At 36.8% G+C, this 19402-nt stretch overlaps 2 protein-coding genes across 3 annotated transcripts; one reads left to right on the plus strand and one right to left on the minus strand.

Annotated features, from left to right (window-relative positions):
* Window positions 1-432: 432 nt before the first annotated feature.
* Window positions 433-5073, minus strand: LOC112562101 (meiotic recombination protein REC114-like). Of its 2 annotated transcripts, XM_025235106.1 has the most exons (6): window positions 4925-5073; window positions 2497-2583; window positions 2253-2336; window positions 1677-1805; window positions 1210-1290; window positions 433-972 (listed from the first exon to the last, which is right to left on the minus strand). In XM_025235106.1, exons 1-6 carry the CDS (start codon window positions 5006-5008, stop codon window positions 913-915), a joined length of 525 nt encoding a protein of 174 aa, XP_025090891.1. In that variant the 5' UTR covers window positions 5009-5073; the 3' UTR covers window positions 433-912. The 2 variants fall into 2 exon arrangements, with proteins under 2 accessions (XP_025090891.1, XP_025090892.1); XM_025235107.1 differs by lacking the exon at window positions 1677-1805.
* Window positions 5074-5234: 161 nt separating this feature from the next.
* Window positions 5235-9331, plus strand: LOC112561670 (mitochondrial fission factor-like). The gene is given in 5 exon segments (XM_025234275.1): window positions 5235-5255; window positions 5765-5845; window positions 5847-5985; window positions 6486-6687; window positions 7262-9331. Coding segments are annotated over 5 exon segments (675 nt in total). The 3' UTR covers window positions 7494-9331.
* Window positions 9332-19402: the final 10071 nt, after the last annotated feature.

Below are 19402 nucleotides of genomic sequence, written 5' to 3' on the forward strand. Positions count from 1 at the left end.
AATGCGACAAGACACAAAGCCTTTACAACACATGGTCACGCCTGTAATCATGCTTACTTTCACAGACCCACTTCTACATTCTTAGAATACTCTCTTGAGAGCACAGAACTTGCAATAATAATAATAATAACAACAACAACAACAATAATAATAATAAGCCTCAGTGATTCTTCTGAGATTGTATCCCTCCTGATGCCCGTAACTATGTCACTACAAAATTAGACACAACTTACACAAGTCATCTCAGCCTGAGATGTGTCTAATTTTGTAATGACATAGTATTCTCAACCATAAAGTCAGGCAGTGCAGACTGCATCAAGATTACAACAGATCTGCCGAATCGCTGTGCAAATCGTACATTAGTGGTGAAAGCATGTTATGCAAAGTTTTGAGTGTAGTTGAGGGTGAGGATGTCCGTGGAGAGAGTTGCTGTGTTCACATTTACCTTTCTCTGTGACTACATATTGCGAGTGTTCAAATAATATACCTGTCTGCTTTTCAATCTTTAGATAACGCGGGATGTTTTATCAAACTTCTCCGTGTCTGCATGATGCGGAGTGTTGATCTGTTTGTACTCACCGCATGTAACACGCACGGTCCAACACATAGTTGCTGAGCAGAGACAAGCTGAGCTGCGTGCCCTACTGCATCCTCCCACCCACCTGCACCCCATGGCTTCAGTTCGATTGTTTATATTCTTAACAATCAACAGTTCACATTTGCCCTAAAGACGGAGTGAAGCAACGGCTTCCGTGCATGTTTCTTTACTCTCGGCTGTCGTTGATTATTGTTTGTAATTGTTTTTCCACCTGCTCCACCAGCGCTGGGAATGATGGGTCGGCTAAGAACAGGCATAAGTAACGTGATACGACGTCATCAGGCACCATTTGCATCCCAACGATTTCACTTGCTTTAGGATGAGCCTTTGTAGGCAGCAGATAGCACTTCGTTGTTTTTGCCAGAAAGAAGCGTCTGAAACAGGAGTTTGTTGTCAACGTTTGTTATTGCTTCTCCCTAACCGTAGGATCACGACCACAAAGCAGTTAAAGTGTCATCTTTGTTCTGCGACAAACTTACTAATGCGATCGACAGTTGCAATAATCCGAAGAAATCTCCGAGACCTGAGTTTTTGTTATATTGGTACTTCCTGCTCACTGCAGACATTAAAATACCAAAACATACTTATTCAGCTGCCCCCTAAATGCTTACCTCAGCTAATACTCCCAGAGTTACCTCTCCTGATAAAACTGCAGCAGGTTGTCCTCTCACTTGATTCTTGTCAGCTGATTGCTGTCGTTTAAACAAATGCGGAAACAGTTTGATTCAGTCAACATTTCTTGCATGTCAGTCTATTTAGAGATTGATTAGGACTCCATATGGTTTCAAGCTAAAAGCCCACTTTATGCAAGTGGTTAATTTCAGTTATTCATGTTAAATCTGACATGTCGCCAGCCTGACAGAAATTAAAATGTGTTAAGCGTAATTAGAAAAATTAAAATAGCTTGCCCTGATCGCAGAATTTGTGAATGCAACTTATCTTGATAGAAACTTAAAACCCTTCATTCGATACGCCTGCTATATTTTCAGCTGATAGCTCAGTTAAGTGTGGTCAACAAGTTAACTTCTGAAAGTGGAGAAAAAGCTAACACAAGAGGAAACACTTATCGACATCTAACCATGACCTGCTCCTCGGTAACCTTCACAGGAAAGAACTTGGACAAAGTGTCTGCAGCCTCTGCGCACACACTGCTTCCTGTCTGCAATCTACTGCGACAGAATTTCACTCGAAATCTTCTTGTACCATCCTAGGGGTGCAAACACATGGTTTTTTTTTAAATTTCAACTGAGTATTGTCTATCCTTCCGTATATCAGTCTCTTCGATCATGTCTCCCTGGTCTTGGACACTTCAGACACTAATCTACTGTCATATGGTCGACGTCTTCATGGAATTTCCGCAAGCACGAGTTTTACTTGTAATGTCTGTCGTTTCGACCGGGTGTCGGGGTGAAGATAAATAACACTTGGATGTAGATTTTATTGTTTAAAAAAACATAAAGTATATATATTATTATACGTGTATATTACACACACACTTTATGAATTTTTGTATTACAATATAGTTAGATGCAAAGATTTGATTGTATACGTCAGTGCGCTGACAAACAATGCACTAGACACGTGCTGCTGCTCCAGACGAAAGGAGTAGAAAAAAGGAAAAGTAATAATTAAATGCCAAGTCTGTTCTATTTACCTTGTATTTATACATAAGGAGGAGGCTATCAGTCTTGCTTAGACCTCGCATCCACGCTCGCGCGGTCACTAAGGAATGGCTTTCCTGTCGACAGTATCACCCAGCACATAATTAGGAATATAGCTAGCTGCCTGTCTTATCTTTGCTTGTATCACTGTTTATATGCATGTTTGCAAATGGTGAATGTGTTAATAAATAGCTCAACAGAATGAATAAAGGAAAGAAGCAGGAATGTAGTCTTCACCAGAATGCAGGATCCGTGGCAAATAACCAGATGCTCGGTGTCCGTAAGAGTCATCACCAGGCGCTGGCATGGCTTGTCACTGTAGTACTGCAACATTCAGTGCTGTCCGTCAGTATTACAACATGCAATTTGGTCGTCACAGGCAGTAAAATTAAAATACTTAAAATTCATGATTTGAACAAAAAATCTTGACATGATCGAAATGAATAACACTAGAATGTTTATTGACATTGTTTTTAACTTTTTTTAAAGGCGTAAAGGAAAAATGATAAACACTAAAAAATTAAATACTGAAATATCAACCAAATTTAACGTTCAGTCTGTCTGGTGACTTGCTTGTTCTTTTTGAGCGGTCCAACAAAGCAAGTGCTAAGATATTTGTAAAATTGGCTGGGACTCTGATCGAGGAACTAGGACGCTGTCTAGCAGCATTGTCCAACGTTTCAGGGGGATGGGGAATCGGTGTTTTACGCTAAGCCAGCAACTAAGGCTATGTCACGGCCGGGCAGCCAGCCCTGTAAACAAATGCCATATGCAGAGAAAGAACAGCGTGCCCGAGACGAGAGCTGAACCCAGGGCAGCCAACCCTCACTGTATTGGTGACAGGCGCTAACCGTTGCTCCACCGGACCGCCCGACGTTTCAGGGAAACACCTGGAAAGAACGGGAGACTCTCGATCTGCTGTGACAACTGTCCATTTCGAATGGCTTAAAATAAGTGAGGGTAGTAGGACGAGCTGGAGTGACTGGGCATTGGACTGTAAATGTCTCAAAGGGTTGGTCTCCAGACGTGCTGGCTCTTGAAAAGACAGTGGTGGATGTATCACAATAAGGGCTCGTCAAATGGAAGGCAGGTTTTCAGAAACAAGAAAAGGATAGTTCTTTATTAGTCCAGCGTGTGCGAAGCTGATTTAAAGGGATTGTAAAGACAAAATAAAACTGCTTAGAATTTCGAAAAGAGTAGGATCAGTTTAAATCTCGTCTATTTTCGTGTCTGTTCACTGAAAAAAGTTGAATGTTTTATAGGATGTTGTGTTTAATAAGAGAAATTACACGGGACTCTTTCGTCCTCCGATGACGTCAACTCGACCCCAGTGTGAACTGATGCAATGAAATGGTTGAACATTGCTCATAGCCATCTTGACTGTCATCACTAATACACATCATTAACCCAGCTAACGACCCACCACCGATCACTTGAATTCAAATCTTAACAATGACCGGCACTGCCTCTCCCTCGCTGACGTCACACAGCACGCCACAACCTTATCAGCACCATTACAGCCTTTACGTACCATACCTTTAAATTCCGTCGCAAGATACGACCATCTGGTAATTGAACCTTGAATAAAAAAAAGGACCAGTGACTTCAATGACTTTTTTGGAAGCACTTATTGCTGGAAGAAAAGTTTCGTGCATATACCACATCACCAACAGTGACAATGATCTGTATTTTGCCTTGCGACCACTGTGCACGTAGTTCGATCTTCTGTTTTGGGACTTCTTTCTTACTTTTTTCTGCTTTTAGCTCTTTAGATTGTACTTTATTGAAGATGCTTGACTGGCATAAGAAACTAATGCAAACATTTGCTTTACTGCTGCGTGTCGAAAAACGAGTTTCCTCTGTGTGTGTAAAGCCTGTTCATAATTAAACGTTTACAGCACGTAAGAATTTGTTTTTGAGATTGTTTCCACTGTATTCTCCTATACATCTAATATATAGAAATAAAAACTGTGAAACTGACGAAATGGTCTCGTTTTGACATTCTAGAACAATCTCTGAAGAAGCCCAATAAAGACTTTCGATCACTGCTTCTCACAAATAATAGACCTACAGCCATCTTAAACAAAAATAATAAAAATAAAAAAGCACATTTATTTAACCAACCAATAACCAACTTTATTTGTCCCAATGGGCAATTTAAATGGGAGGTGTGCTCTGTTTTCAAGATATATATATAAAAGTCATTACAATTAGAATGCAGTGGAATAGAGATATTATTAAATTAAATTATTAGTATTATTAAATATAATTGATGAGGTTTCCGATCATTACTTCAAGAGATCTACTAATACGGCAGATTAAGCGTGCAGTACCAGCAATAAAAGTATGCTAACCAAAACTTAACGCAAACTGAAGATGAACAAAAGACGTGAGAGTCACGTACACCATGAAGAGAGCCGATCGTCCAGAAATGCTTGCTTGCTTGCTTTAAATGCATCTCGGATTTTATGGATGTTCGCCCAGTTGGTAGATAGTACTTACCAAATAAAATGAACTTACCTGATAAAACTGTTTTCTTATTATGGCTTAACCTGACCGCACGATAAAGTAAAAGCATACGAAAAATATGAAGACAAATCCGTGGGTCGGGAAAGACAGTGAGAGAAAATTAAAACACCAGCATAATCCGGCATTATTCGCAAACCTTCCATTCTCCTGATGTGGTTCCTTTTTTAGTAACAACATATCTAGCATATTTTTCTAGTTGCCACGTTGCTCGTGGGGCCATGGTAAATATTTTTGGCTTAACCACATAAATGTTAATGCCTGGTTCGTGGTCGTCTGCTGCAGCGGAAACAGTTGTTCTACGTCATCAAAGTATGTGCACAGCGTAATTATTAATGAATAATGGCAACCAGTGGAGCACATAATGCATCTGCAGGCTGACATATAGTTTTGTGGTGTTGCGCACGTTAGTTCTGAGATTTTGTTAAAAGTGTTACCGTAACTAAAAAATGGGTGAAAGGGAATCGGAGGTGTGTACTCATTTCAATTTTCCCTTTTTAGATAGTTTCGTTATTTTCCATGCTATCACAGAGGTGACCTGTTTCGCCAGTTTCAACTTTCGGTTAAAATACTTAGCGTTTTATTACAAACGAAAAGCATTCTTTGCAGTAAAGCTTCTTCTTCATGCTCTTATAGAAACTGAAAGGACTGAAGAAATTGATTAAAAATTATAAGCATTTTTTGACGTAAACTGATGAAGAATTATGACTCCTTTACTATAAATAGTCTTTGCCACTAAGAGGGAAGCATTATTAGTACCCCGAACATAGGTCGCTTACTTTGTTTTGCTTATATTAAAGACTTATGTAAGCAAAATGTGAACCCAAATATGCGTCAATTCACCCATATTGACAATGAGCATGAAAAAATAATTCTTTGCAAATATTGGTAACAGTTTTTAAAAAAATATATAAAACCATTACTAATATGTTGCCAGTATGTTCTCACTAAGATAGATGCAGATTCATTTTATGTCCAGAGAGCCCATGTGCACAGCCTGCCATCAGACTTCATTGATGTACAGTCAAAGTCATATGACCCAGACTACATCTCTGATATTCAGCAAGAAAATGCAAGTGCCAGACAGAATATCTGTCGGAGATGGTATGGCAGTTCGAGTGAACAATGGCTATTATGACCCATTATTAAGGGAAAAGCAGCTTACTCAGATGACTGTTCCAGAGAGAATCATTGTTGCTGGTGAGTTCATAGAGTTGCATGCAGCATTATTTCAACAAAAGTATAAGGTAAAGGTAAAGATCACCCCAAAACCTTTTCAGGTTGTTTGGGGGTTAGGTGTTAGAGACCTCACTTTTCTCAGGTCCAGCTTTACATGAGGGTGGTTCCTATCTCCTCTCCCTCGCTGCCTTACCTTTCCCAACCCTCTGTGGAGTCTTGTACCAAAGCTGGGTGTACTGGAAGAAGTTTGCTGTGCTAAATGGAGCATTAAACCAGTGTGCTTTCAGTTCGGAAGCTAGTATCATAAGCACTCGGCTGTCCACCACCACCACCCCCCCGAAAAAAATGAAGTCTCATATAATATTTAAATATAACCTTCGCTTTCTTAGTACATATAATTTCTAAATGTTCCTGGAAACATTGCTAGGCAATAAAGCATGCAAAAGCACTTTAAAAATTTGCATAAATGTCATTTCAAAAGTCTACTCCATTTTGTTTTACAACCACATGTTTTTGTGTAGGTGACAATCAACACATTGGTCTACGAGAAGGGTTGCGCAAATTGCCAATTGATGGTGACATACCAAGTTACCATTCCAACATAGTAGAGCTGGCCACACCCCCTCATGTTCTCACACTTGAGCAAAGCTTCCCTGTTGTTGATGAGGCAGATGAGAAAACTGAGCACCCCAGTGTAGTTTCATTTGACTCCAGTAAACACATGTAAGTTAAAAAATAATGTTGTTCTGTTGGCATCCAACAGATTTAGTTAAATCATATGCCTGAAGAGAGCAGGTACCATTTTTTGTGTATGTGTCTGGTACAAATGCATTTTTTTTTTAATCTGCAGGTTTGATGTGTCTGAACTACCAATGTTGAGGGTGTTTTAACATCACATCAAGTTTGAGTGACAATTTGTGCAGTTGAAGTGAAAATTTATTGCAATAAAAAAATAGGAAAGGAGTGGAACATCAAGAGCACAATGCAGTCTGTACGGGTCAGGAAAAACTTGTTAACTGGTGGTCAAGGGGTTAAAGGGCCAGCTACCATAACAGAATCAAGTGTTGTGAGTTTATATCTCTGCTCCATAACTTTCTCTGGATGTAATACTTGTTTACAGGGCTGACCGCTTTATGATTTACTTGTGCTTATATGCAACACTTTAACAGCAAATGGGTTTCGGAAAAATTTATTGAGACCTAGAGAGGACAAGACAATTTTTTTTAAGACCTTAATGGACAATTTCAGTTTCTGTTTAAATTTCAATATCTATCAGAACTCTGGGTTTCTGTTACAGTGGAGCATCTATGTCATATATACCTGGGAAATCACCACATGATTCTGTCCTATATAATGAAGAAGATGAAGGTACTTCTCTGAAGACGCAAATAGGAAAACTGACAAGACGCATTGCTGTCATAGAGGAAGACAATCAGCGTCGTGCACAGCGGGAACTTATTCTCTATCCAGCAATCATGTCTATATTCTGTGGAAAATACTATCGTGGTTTTTTCGAAGTAGGTAACTGAATAAAGGTATGGTGTAATGTAAATTATAGTTCAAGGAGAAATTAAACCCCAGCTTTTGAAGTAAAAGTTACAGTAACAGTTTGATTTACTTCATAGTCTTGTGTACAGAACATTTCAGTCATATCTTTGCCACTTGTGGAACACTTTAATGTGTTGATTGCTGCCTTTTACCTGTTATTTGTTGAAGCAGGAAAGAGAAGTGTTCAAAAGCAAATTTCTGCATGATTGGAGAATAATTTTAGTAAATCATGTAGAATGATTTGGATGGACCAAATGGAATGAAGCTGTTCAGAAAAGATGTTTACTTTTGTTTTTTTTTTGTTTTTTTTTAAGATGGATAAATCTCATCAGTTTGATTAATATTATTGAAACTGATTGTTATAGTTAAACGTCCTTAAAGTTGTTCTGTTTTGTCATTTGGTTTCCTTTAAGCCTGATTAGCTTATTGTAGAAGTGATACTGGAAAGCTGGCAGAGATATGGCAAGAGGATATGTTCTTATCATGCTGGCAGTTAGCTGTTAGAAGTCATTTATCCTGCATAACTGTGAAAAAATGCAGACATTTGCCTCCTTGCGTAATATTTAACTTTCCATGATAAAATAATCTAAGAACTTAAGTAAAATATAGTTAGAAAGCATGTACACTACTAACTAGCAAATGCAGACAGCTGGCAAAAGTAATGTCGCTAAAATTTTGCTTGTACATAGATCTATTCTTTTTGTAATCCATATAAAAAAAAGGCAGTCTATAGTGCTTTATCCACAAGACTTATTTTCAGACATTATAGACTGTTACACCAAATGATAAAGAGCATCAATTAGAACATTTAAAATGTCATATACTCTTATCCATTTATCTTTCAATGTATCCATCTTTCACTGTATCCATCTATGAAATCAAAGACTATCCAGACTGTATAGCTTATCTAAACATCTCAACTGCTACGGCATTTTTCCAGTTTAGCAGTGAGGTCATCCAGATTGATATTCACTTTTCTTAGGTTCAAGTAATATCTTTACCTTTAATGTCGTTTCTTCTGTGCCTCAGAGATAAAAGTAACAACTCCATATATTGTGAATGGGGGCAAAAACCTGAATTACAACTGTTAACTGTTATGTTCTTTTGTCCTTAATTTTAGTTACAGTTAACCAGAATGGCCTGTTAGATTTGTGAGAAGACTAGACAGCACAGAATGTTCATTGTGTACAAATGAGATCTTTCAGAAATGTATAAGGACCAGAAACAAAAAGGAAGTCTGTAGCTGCTGAGTAATTCTTGAGTAAAGGTTAACATTTGGGGGGGGGGGGAACAGTGTTTCTAACTTATGTGATAATAAATTCAGATTTTCTTCCAATGAGATTAGTAAAAAAAATTTGTTGTGATGAAAATATACTTGTTCATCTGAAAGTTCACCATCAAGCTTTTTTTAAACTTTGAAGAAAAAGTAGATTCAGCTTTATTTTCTCAAAGATATGTTTGTTGCAAACATTCAAAGCAGATTTAGAAACCCATTTCTTCTATCCGTTGAGCTCTTAACCAATGAATTCCCACCCCTCATTCTTTCACTCTCTCTTAACTGGCCCTCCATGCTTCATCTTAATTTAACATGCTGTTTTTCACTTTTATTGACATTCTCCGTTTTAGTACTTTTTCTCCTCTCACATGCCTTTTTCTATTATAGTTGACCATCAGTTCAATTGTAGTCTTTCATGTACAGCACTTTGAGCACACCTCCTCACTGGGAAATGCACTGTACAAATTATTATTACTCTGTGCATGGAGCTTCCATTGTGACAGGCATGCATGTTTTAATTATTTAACAAACAGTTTGAAACAACTGCATTTATCGATATTGTTTTTCTGTGTGGATGCAAGCTCAGTGCCCTGCACATGAACTACTACAAACTGACAGTCTATCATGCAAGAAATATAAGTGTCAGCAAATAGATGACACTATGAACATGCATAAAGTAAGCCAACATCATTTCACTATAAACACATCCACCATAGTGTGACATTATTATTGTTACTAGTAATAATAGGAAGAAAGATGCTAAATTTCTATACTTTTGTATTTCTAACTCCTAAAGACTTCAGTGGAAGGCTAGACAATGATGACAATGATCAACTTTATTGGTCCTAGTGGGCAATTTGAACATGGGAAGGTGCTCTAGTTACAGTAAGTTAAAAGTAAAAGTAAAAATAGAACAAGTTCAGCTTCAAGATGTACATTAGCACATGAAAGGAAGTGCAATTTATGTGTATACTATAAACAACAGCTTGCATCAAGAATAATCATGTGCGCATCTACAACACACACCACTGATACTTCATCTGAGGTTGAGCAACTGGACGGCAGATGGCACAAACGATTTCAGGTGTCTGTTACTTTTGCATACTGGCATGGAATATCGCTTACCTGAGCTTAATAATACAAATTCTCTCGATAGTACATGGTCAGGTATAGACAATACACATGAAGCTTTCCTGTTTGTTGATCACAGAAAGACGCTAAATCCCTCTGTCCGACACCAATTATCTTAGAACAGATGTGGACAAGTACTGTTCAGACTGTTCCTATCATGGACAGAGATTGCGAAACCAGCATACAAATGAAAAGGATAAAAGACTCGATAAGCAACTGATACAAACGGCCTAAGATTGCTTGACTAGCAGAAAAAGCTATTACTTAAAAAACCCTACTGGGGGTCAGCTGAAAGATTTTCAGTTTTTGAAGCATTAATTTCACCCTTTTCCTGCAACTTTGACAATTAACTGGCTGTCAATAAACTGTCATTTTTTTTCTAGCACTGTCAAAACTAAAGAATGAAGACAGCTTTGTTTGCTTCTTTGGTTTGTCTGCGACAACTGTCACAATGTTCAATACTTGGTCAGCGTTTTGCACCACTTCTGGCTGCTGACAACATTCACTCCTTGGTTAGCATCTTTTATCCTTGACACTTTACTAGCTGAAATCAGTTTGCATCCTTTTACACGGTAACACTGTTTCTTTTTCAAGCCATTCCCAATTCACGAATAACGGGAACCCTTATGCTGAATAGCTCAGTACATGTCAGATCTTGGTCGAATACCACAAGCTTCTTTTGTATACTAAAGCCAACACGTGTGGCGCGCAAAGGAAGTAACACAAAATGCAAGAATAGACCGTTTGACCGTTTGAGTATGCCAAAATGTTACTGACGAGGCGAGCGCGATCGCGTACGCTACTTCGAAATCGGCGTAAGTCAGAAGTCAAAAATGCGTACAATGCTATGCCCTGCTATTGAGCTTACGAAGAAGTTTTCACCAATGCTAAATTCCATTTGAGCTGGCAAAAAATAGTTCCCAGGTACCTGAAAGAGTTAACGATTTCAACAGGTTTACTGTTGTACATGACTTGTGCATGAAATATTTTCTTATCCATAGTTCTGACAGCAAATACATAGCTGTATGCATTTCATTTTTATTTTTTGTATTTACAAGTGCACATTTATTAATATTGACAAAAGCACAATTACAAGTATTGCTAAATGAAAGGCACATTTAGACCACTTTCAGAAATCATTTTTCCGTGTATGATGTGGGCATCCTCAGTTGGGATTGGTACTTGATGAGTGGAGGTCACCAGGACACATCCCAGAACTATTTCCAGCAGTCCAGCTAGAACAAATCTAGCACTCATTCTGTCCTGTCCTATACTGCGTGATGCCTTGTTTTTCATTTCGCCAGCAAACAGAGCACAAGGAAGCCCAGAACGGCTGCCAAAATTAAGAGACTTGATCTTTTACTTGTCATGGCTTCAGAACATCTCAATGGGAGAGTTGGGACCATATTTTAGTTGGGCATATCTGTGTACAAATGTGATGTCCCCATTCTGACCTCTTTCTGTGCATCATGATGCTTGTAGATCTCAATAATGGAAGGAGGATTCACCTAGATTTGGGGGAATATCTTGCATTGCGTTTCCATGTCATGAGAAAAAATATGTGCACTTCACTAGTCCTTTAAAACATATTACATTATACATACAAGACTTGGTTAAACACAACATGATTTCAAAGCTTTTTGTCAACTAGTAAAGTAACCAAGGTGAAGGAAGAGGTATACGAAAAAAAACCAGGCACAGAACAGAGTGTAAAATGACTCAATTTTCCAATTAATTTAATCTCTTAATTACATTCGATCTATTGATTTCTTTTAATGTAAAATACAGTCAGTCTTAGGTAGTCTAATACATTGCAATACTGCTACATGGCTTCTTAGTATTTTGAGGTTTATGTACGACAATTACATACAAAACTCATTTGTTCTGCATTTTGCCATATTTTAAAAGCAAACTAATCTCCATAGTTATGAAAAGATTTCTTCCTTCTGTCACACGATAGCTTGTATATTGTAATGAAATACTTATTTAATTAGAAATTTGACTGTCAAGTAACATTATCAACAAGATATATCAGTTTACACGTACAAATCAAACGTTCGGAATATTATTTCCTGAGAATACTTCAATTTGATTGGTGCGAAGCTCTAGTTTCTCTTCTCTTTCCTCCTACTTTGTAAATATTAGTAGCTTTAACAAAATTCAGTTGTTTTTTTCTTAAGCATACAATACAATGTGTATGTTCCATCACGAAGGATGCTCAGTTGTAGCATGGCACTGATTCCCTCCACCACCCCTTAGTCCGATCAACACAGTGCATGCGCTTGAACTATGGTTTGTGCTTGACTGATGATAAGCTATATTAGTTACAATAGATATTTCTCCTAGTTCATCAAGTTTTCTCCTAATATCTATAACCACATGATTAGTCTGGATCGACTGTCGAGGAGTTTATTCAATCTATAACACTCCTGTGGAATCAGTAGAGCGGTTAGAGCGTGGTCATCTTTGGCTTTAAAAACAAAGATGTAGTAAGCCTCGTAAACAAGGCTTCACTGTGGACATGTTGTGCAGGGATTTGTTTCTTTCAAGAAACATGGTTATGCTTTACTAAATGCCATATAATTTGCAAGCACAGTTGTGACAACACATTTTTATAAATTTCTTTCATGTGCCAATAAATCTGCACTGTAGTTTCCAACTCTCTCTTTCTCACCCCCTTGCCCCCACCAACAAAACAACAAAACCAGTTGCATTAAAAGATGGCAGTTTTATTTGGATGAGAATCTCTGTACACAGGAATGGTGGGATGGGGGCTGGAGGACAGACAGAGGATGAGAAAAGTTACAAGCTTCACTTTCACCTGTAGAGAAGCAGCACATGTTAAATACACAAGAACGTTCTTTTATGTACATATCCTATTATAACGTCATGTTGGCAAGATTGCTTCCTTGCTATGCCATAACTTAATGATGTCACATAAACAATCTCATTAACTTTCTTTTTTTTTCAACTGTCTTTGCTAAAAGAACTGTTTAAGAAGCATGATACAATTGTAACCAAATCAGAGAAGAACAATGTTGATGTCTGCTCATTATTTCAATAATTAAACAAATGTGTGCAGATTTATGAAAACATCTTTTTAGAAGTGTGCAATCAATATAAGAATTCTAAAAATAACTCAGGACATGGCAAGATTTCAGTCCAATATTTTCATCCTGAAATTGCAACTCTTATCAGCTAAAATATGCTTTTAGTGCTTAGATTCTCTAACATTAGAGATATACTTTATTGCAAGAGTATTTGCAACAAGTATTCCTTTAATGGAAATACATTGTTCACAAATATGCAGTACTCCACAAGGCTCATGATTACCCAGTGCAAGTACAGACAGGATATTTTTCTGAGCATTACCAAACATAGTTGCCTGGTAAAATAAACATTCTATAAAGCCAGTTATATGATAAGAAGTTTCACCATCAGTCATGTTAGTAACTGGTAACAGGAACAGGCCTAAATACTCAAAAACCATGTAATTTCAACTCTCCTTCAGTAGAAAATAAAATCAACAAAATAATAAGGCAACAAGTATAATAAATTATGTTGTTTTTTTATGGCCATTAATCAAAAGTAATAAGGATAAGAAAGCTGAAAAAATAAGTTGACAGAAAAAAAAAATCACTGATTTGATGAGATAAAGAAATGGTGTGGAAACAAAGATGTCCATTAATACTTGAATATATCTACATACACTCACAGTTTTACAGATCAGATCTCATATTTAAACGCATTTTTATGAAGCATAGAAAGTAAACATTTTATACAATGGTGGTGTGGGTTTGTTTTGTACAAAAGCATGTGTGTGAACAAAGTGTTTACTTCAGCTTAGGAAAATTAAAACTTCCCCAAACCAGAAAAAGTTATACTGGTATGAACCCCTTTCATCATACAGCTGCTATTAATTTACTGAACAACAATTATGCCTTAATATTCAGCCCCTCTGTCTAAGACATCTACTAGCCGTTACCATGCCTCAACCATGCAAAGCTTAAGAAATATACAATCTATTGCTCCTTTAAACTTACTTTTTAAAAACTTTTATTTTTAAAGAAATTATTTTCAAGCACTTCGTAGGAAGAAACTGATTTTTCTATATAGCCATCAATGAGTACAGAATACAGATGTTAAAAATCTAACCCTCAAAACTTATCTCAATGAGGAAAAAAATGTAAAGCAAATGTAGGCTAAAAGAAAAGCTGAAGTGATGGAAAATCACATGGAACTTAACTAGCAGGAATGAGGATATGACAAATTCAGGAAGACAAATGATAATTCAATCTACCCTTAAAAGAAATATTTAAAAAAAACATGGGCTGCTAAACCAGTCTCTTTTAAATCCCTGCTGGCTAATCTAGGCCAGAATTTTTATTTGATTTTGATTTCTTGGTATGGAGAGGAAGACAAAGATCAAGAACAAGCAAAGCCCACACACAAATGCTCATTCTGAACAGTTAAAAAATATTTAGGAAAACATAAATTTACTTTTTCCCAAAATACTGCAACAGCATCCTGAAAAAAAATCAATTTGGTGAACAATCTTTCTATTAAAGTTACTAAGTGCAAAATTTCTATCAATACAATCATATTTTCTGCTGCGATATAAGGAAGCATGAGATTCAAAACTCTATTATGCATTTTTACTCTGCAGCAGTCTACTAGCTCAGTTGTGGCCCAGACTTATTAAAATGGAATCTCAGGATATGACTAAGCTCTTCTTGTTGATAGCAAGATTTAGCCAAAGGCAATGCACACACACACAGGTGTAGATTTCCCCAAAATATTAGTAGCACCAATGCCACTAGCTGTTGATGTACAGGGGATCTTTGTGTAAGCTACACTCATACAGCCCCAGAAGTGACTGGCAATGCATGATTTCCAAAATAATGTCATGAGGCTTAACACAGATCATTAGCTGCCATCAGAGTCTAAAACAAGTGCTTGAGAAGCTGACAAGAAAGGAAAAAACCCACCCTTGAATCACCAATTATATCTTTGGTTTGTGAAAAATGAAAAGCTTTGAAAGAGAAGCAAACCTCTATGAGTAAGTAGAGACTGACTCGTCAAAAATGAGATCAGGCTGATGAAGGCAGCCAAGGAAGACAGGCTCGAAGGGTAGTGTTACAGTATAGGTAATAGTGGTAAAAAACAACAAAAAGAAAAAAAAAACCACCAAATAAATGGATGGACCGAATACCGTAAAGACCTCAACAATTAACAGGTTTAGCCAGATGCCAGCATCTTCCCGAAAAACCAGATGAACAGGAGAGGTCATATAGCTTCCAATCCCATATAAAATGGTCAAAGAAGGTGCATAAAGTTATAAGGAAGAAAAGTCACTGACATCCCAGGCATCCCAAATGACAGAGCATGGAAAGGATAAAGCAGTGTTCACTGAATAGGAACAGTCACTGGTTGTTTTCCCAAAAAGAATATTTAAAGTGACAGAAATATAGAACTATCTATATAGAACTGATTTGCAACACTAATAGATCCTCAAAGTAATCAAAGCCCCAAATGAGGAGCTGCTTGGATAAGAAAAAGCTGGCTTTATACCAAGTAAAAGCACAGCTGAGCAGATCTTTTAAGTGTCACAAAATAAAAAAAAGATCTGCAGTATCAGCATTGTCTCCTTCACAACTTCACTGACTTTCAAGAAAGCATTTGACTAAGTCTGGGATAACAGGTTGTTGAAATCCCAGAGGAGCTTTGCCATAAAGGGCAGATGTAAATCTGAACAAGATTCAAGCATTCATCAATCATATAAGGAAGTCTTTGAGGCTTATTGAGAGATGATGATGCCAAAAGGAAGACCGAGAATAAACTAGTCGTGGAGAGACCTTCACACGATCGGTAAAGGACACAATCAAGAATCCTGTCAGATGCTGCTTCCCTTCAGCAACTAGCCAGAACCAAATTATCTACTTTTGTTCGAATGTAGGTTGAAATCTATTTTGCACTTTAAGTCATAATTCAGTTCTGTAAAACAACAGCAGGCATATACCAAACAAATATCTCCCCAAGAAAGACTAGAGCTGGCTCTGCTTTGGCTTATTTTGATATTTCTATTTCCCTCCTCTACCTCTGAAAAAGTGCCTCACTGATTAAATTTTTTGTCCACCAAGAAAAAAAAAAGCTTTGAATTTGTCTAATAAAGACAAATAAAAATCATGTTGGTTGTAATCTCTAGTTAAGATTCACCATTTATTTTGTCCCTTTCAGGAAGGCATAAAGGGTTTTAGAGGTACATGGTAAAATGTGTTTAAAAGGTACAAAAGTCAGGAAGGTGAGGGGAGGGGGTGGAAGAGAGAGGGATGTAAAGCAGTTCAAGATAGTGTGATATGACATCTAGTTCTTTGTACATATTTTGTTACACCATCTCCAATGTTTTACAGAACTAATATTCAATTCATATATTTTTCAAAATAGGTAACAGACAATTTTTGTATGGGTGTGAACATCTCCAGGAATTCTAGAAGTGCATCACAGTGTGTAACATAGGTCAGAACTTTGTATGGGTTCTATTTAAAATTAACTTGATAAAAAAATGCAATAATACTGTCATGTATAATGGATGAATCATTACTTTCACATAAAAACACTAGTCTGACAGCTACAGAAAGTACAAATACTACTAACAACAAAAGTACTGGTGATACTGTTACTTTTTAACCTCCTGTGAACTTCTACCCTCCTGTGAACTAAGTAACCTTAACGGACGGTGGCATCTTTCTAAACATCCATCCACTAATGGTGAAAGCAAGTTCACCACACATGAACCAATGTTAACCATGCTAGAAAAATTAAAGATGATAAAAAGCATTTGGATGGACTGGAAACAGACCGCTAAAGACAGTCAATGACCAGAATTTCTATGACGATTGTTACATTTATCTGGCATGTACACTTTGTCATGCTGTCTACATCTTTACATAATGTTAAACATAATGCCTATGCATTTTTCAAGTTTTAGAAAAAAAAAACTCTTAAAATAGAAAAGCTTTATACAAATTATCTTACATAAAAATTCATTGCACAGTTAGGTTGGCCATACCACATGACATGCGTTACAGTGAGCAAGGTAAAAAGAAGTTTCAAGTTGAGAAAGGAACTGTGGATCAATTAATATGAATCTTAATGCAATCTGAAATCTATGATATGCTTTGGTGATGTCTTTTTCCTAAACAGATGTGATATCAGTTTCCACACTTACATCAGAAATGTGATTTCATATCAAACCATGAAAATCAGACTCTAAAGGAAACATGGCAGGGATTACAAATAAGAGCAACTCTAAAACAAAGAAAACCAATTTAAGGAGGCAAAGCAAGGTGTACATGCGTTTCTTGTTTCATTACCAATGACAGAAATGACATCACTTTAACTCATGAAACAATGTTCTCAAAGCTTATATTAATTAAAAATATCATTGAACTATCATTTCTCAACAACTCTACCTTCTTTTGCAGCAAGCATCTTTAACTGAAATCTGTGATATGTAATGTTGGTTTTTCACTGTTTTAAGTTTTACATAGAAGGAGTATCAAAAACCATCCCATCTGACTAATAGCTAAAGTTATTAATTCTAAAATTAAAGTTGACTGATAACGGGTTAAACTAATTTTGAACTGTTTCAAGTTTCACTTGAATTTATAGCAAGTTATATGAAAAGCCACTGCTGACCTAAGCATGTATAAGATATTGAGAAAAATGTTCATATTATGCAACTTCCACACACTCTTCTTGCTTTTGGGTATTAGTAAGCCACATATCTGCGATTAATCAATCAGATGAACAATTTTTAAACCCTATATTTTAAGATAATGATTAAAAGATACATGTACAATAAATGCAAAATGGATTCACACAAAATATTTTACTTCATTGGTCTCTATAGCTACTGCATTTAAATTTTAAAATTAAATAAAGACGGAGAAGAATGAAAAGATAAGATGGAGAGAAAGAAGATGATGATGATCAAGAGGAAGACCTTCAAAGAAAAACACAGATGCACTTTGTGTCACAGAATAAGACAAGGTCAACTCTAGAAATGTATTATTTCAAAACAAGATATGCCAGAATGCAGGCAGACAATCTGCTCAAGTCTTTAGATGCAGACTCATACGTAGACAGTAATGACTTCAAGCTTAACCAGTAGACACCAGGATATTTTGAAAAGTAAAAAGTGACAGCATTTAGTCTATTTCTTTGACAAAATAAAACAAGAGTCTACGTTAGGAGCCTATACCACTTTCACCTCCAACCTCCACATAAAAAAAATAAATAAAAAGTAAAGGGTTCCACAGTATAAAGTCCAGAAGGGCATTTTATGTGGCTGACAATGCTGCAAAGAAGCTGCTGGATAGGCATGGAGGTTTTCCAGCCACACGTGTAAGCTGAACTCAAGTGAGTGACCTTCTGCTATTATGAGAACTAACCACTAGATACCCAGCATCACCTTTTATTAACTATTTACTACAATATAAATATTGAAGAAAGCTACAAGAGAGGAACATTACACCTAATCTCTTTATTAAAAAGCAGAAAAATTTGCAAGTGAAGGCATTAAGGTGTCTCAGTAAAATTTTGGAAAATTAAATCACAATATGATTTTTCAATATCAAGAAATATAATACTTTTTAAAAAACTTAAGAAAACCTCTAAATTAGTTTAGTTCCTATACAGTTAATAAAGACTACACTCCCTCCCCAAAACGACCATCCCATGAAACATAAAGAAGAAAAGATGATTATACAATGCCAGGAGTCTGTTAGTCTTGTTACAAGCTTTTGTTTATTATGGAGTACATATAACTCCACTGCTGAAAAGTGTGTATAGTGGAAGCCAGGGAAAACATAGAAAGTACATCATTGGTATACAATTGCACAAGAATAACAGTCAAATGTGAAATAAATGAAACTATAAATAATTGTTGACAATAAACAAGTGCAAACCAAAGCAAGCACTGGACTTTTCAAATACAGTGATACCTCGGTTCTCGAACGCCTTGACTTTCGACCAAATCGGTATTCGACCAGGAAATTCGAGAAAATTTTGTCTTGGAATCCGAACAAATAAACTCGAACATCGAACGTCCGAGATGAGCGAGTTGAGTCGAATGGCTTCATTCTGCCCAGCGCGCCTTGCTTGCGTCATCAGTGTGAGTGCAGAGAAGAGAGAGAGTGACGTTTTTGTGGAGAGAGTCACGAAATGTGTGCAAAATGGGCAGAAATCGCAAATTGAACAACATCACCCTGATAAAGTGTAGCCAATCAGTTAACATTTTTAATGACAATGTTATGTCCACTTTCCGCAAAATTTTGCAAAGGAGAAAAAACAGCAAACAATCGCAAATTCTTCCGTAAAGAAATCAGACAAGCAACTGCAGAGCAAGATTCTGATTTTCCTCAGCAAAAGATACAGAGAACAGAACACCCGAAGAGTAGTTACCCTCTGTTTTATTGAAGA

This window comes from Pomacea canaliculata, linkage group LG4 (genome assembly GCF_003073045.1).
Source record: "Pomacea canaliculata isolate SZHN2017 linkage group LG4, ASM307304v1, whole genome shotgun sequence".
NCBI classification, from domain to species: Eukaryota; Metazoa; Mollusca; class Gastropoda; order Architaenioglossa; family Ampullariidae; genus Pomacea; species Pomacea canaliculata.

What these genes read in the sequence shown, in the direction of transcription:
- LOC112562101 (XM_025235106.1), bottom strand. Translation starts at nt 5,008, where the DNA reads ATGGCCCCACGAGCAACGTGGCAACTAGAAAAATATGCTAGATATGTT. An exon ending in GCCACGGATCCTGCATTCTG is followed by an intron (nt 2,337 to 2,496) that starts GTGAAGACTACA and finishes TACTGTCGACAG; the next exon opens with GAAAGCCATTCCTTAGTGAC. An exon ending in TTACCGAGGAGCAGGTCATG is followed by an intron (nt 1,291 to 1,676) that starts GTTAGATGTCGA and finishes TTTAAACGACAG; the next exon opens with CAATCAGCTGACAAGAATCA.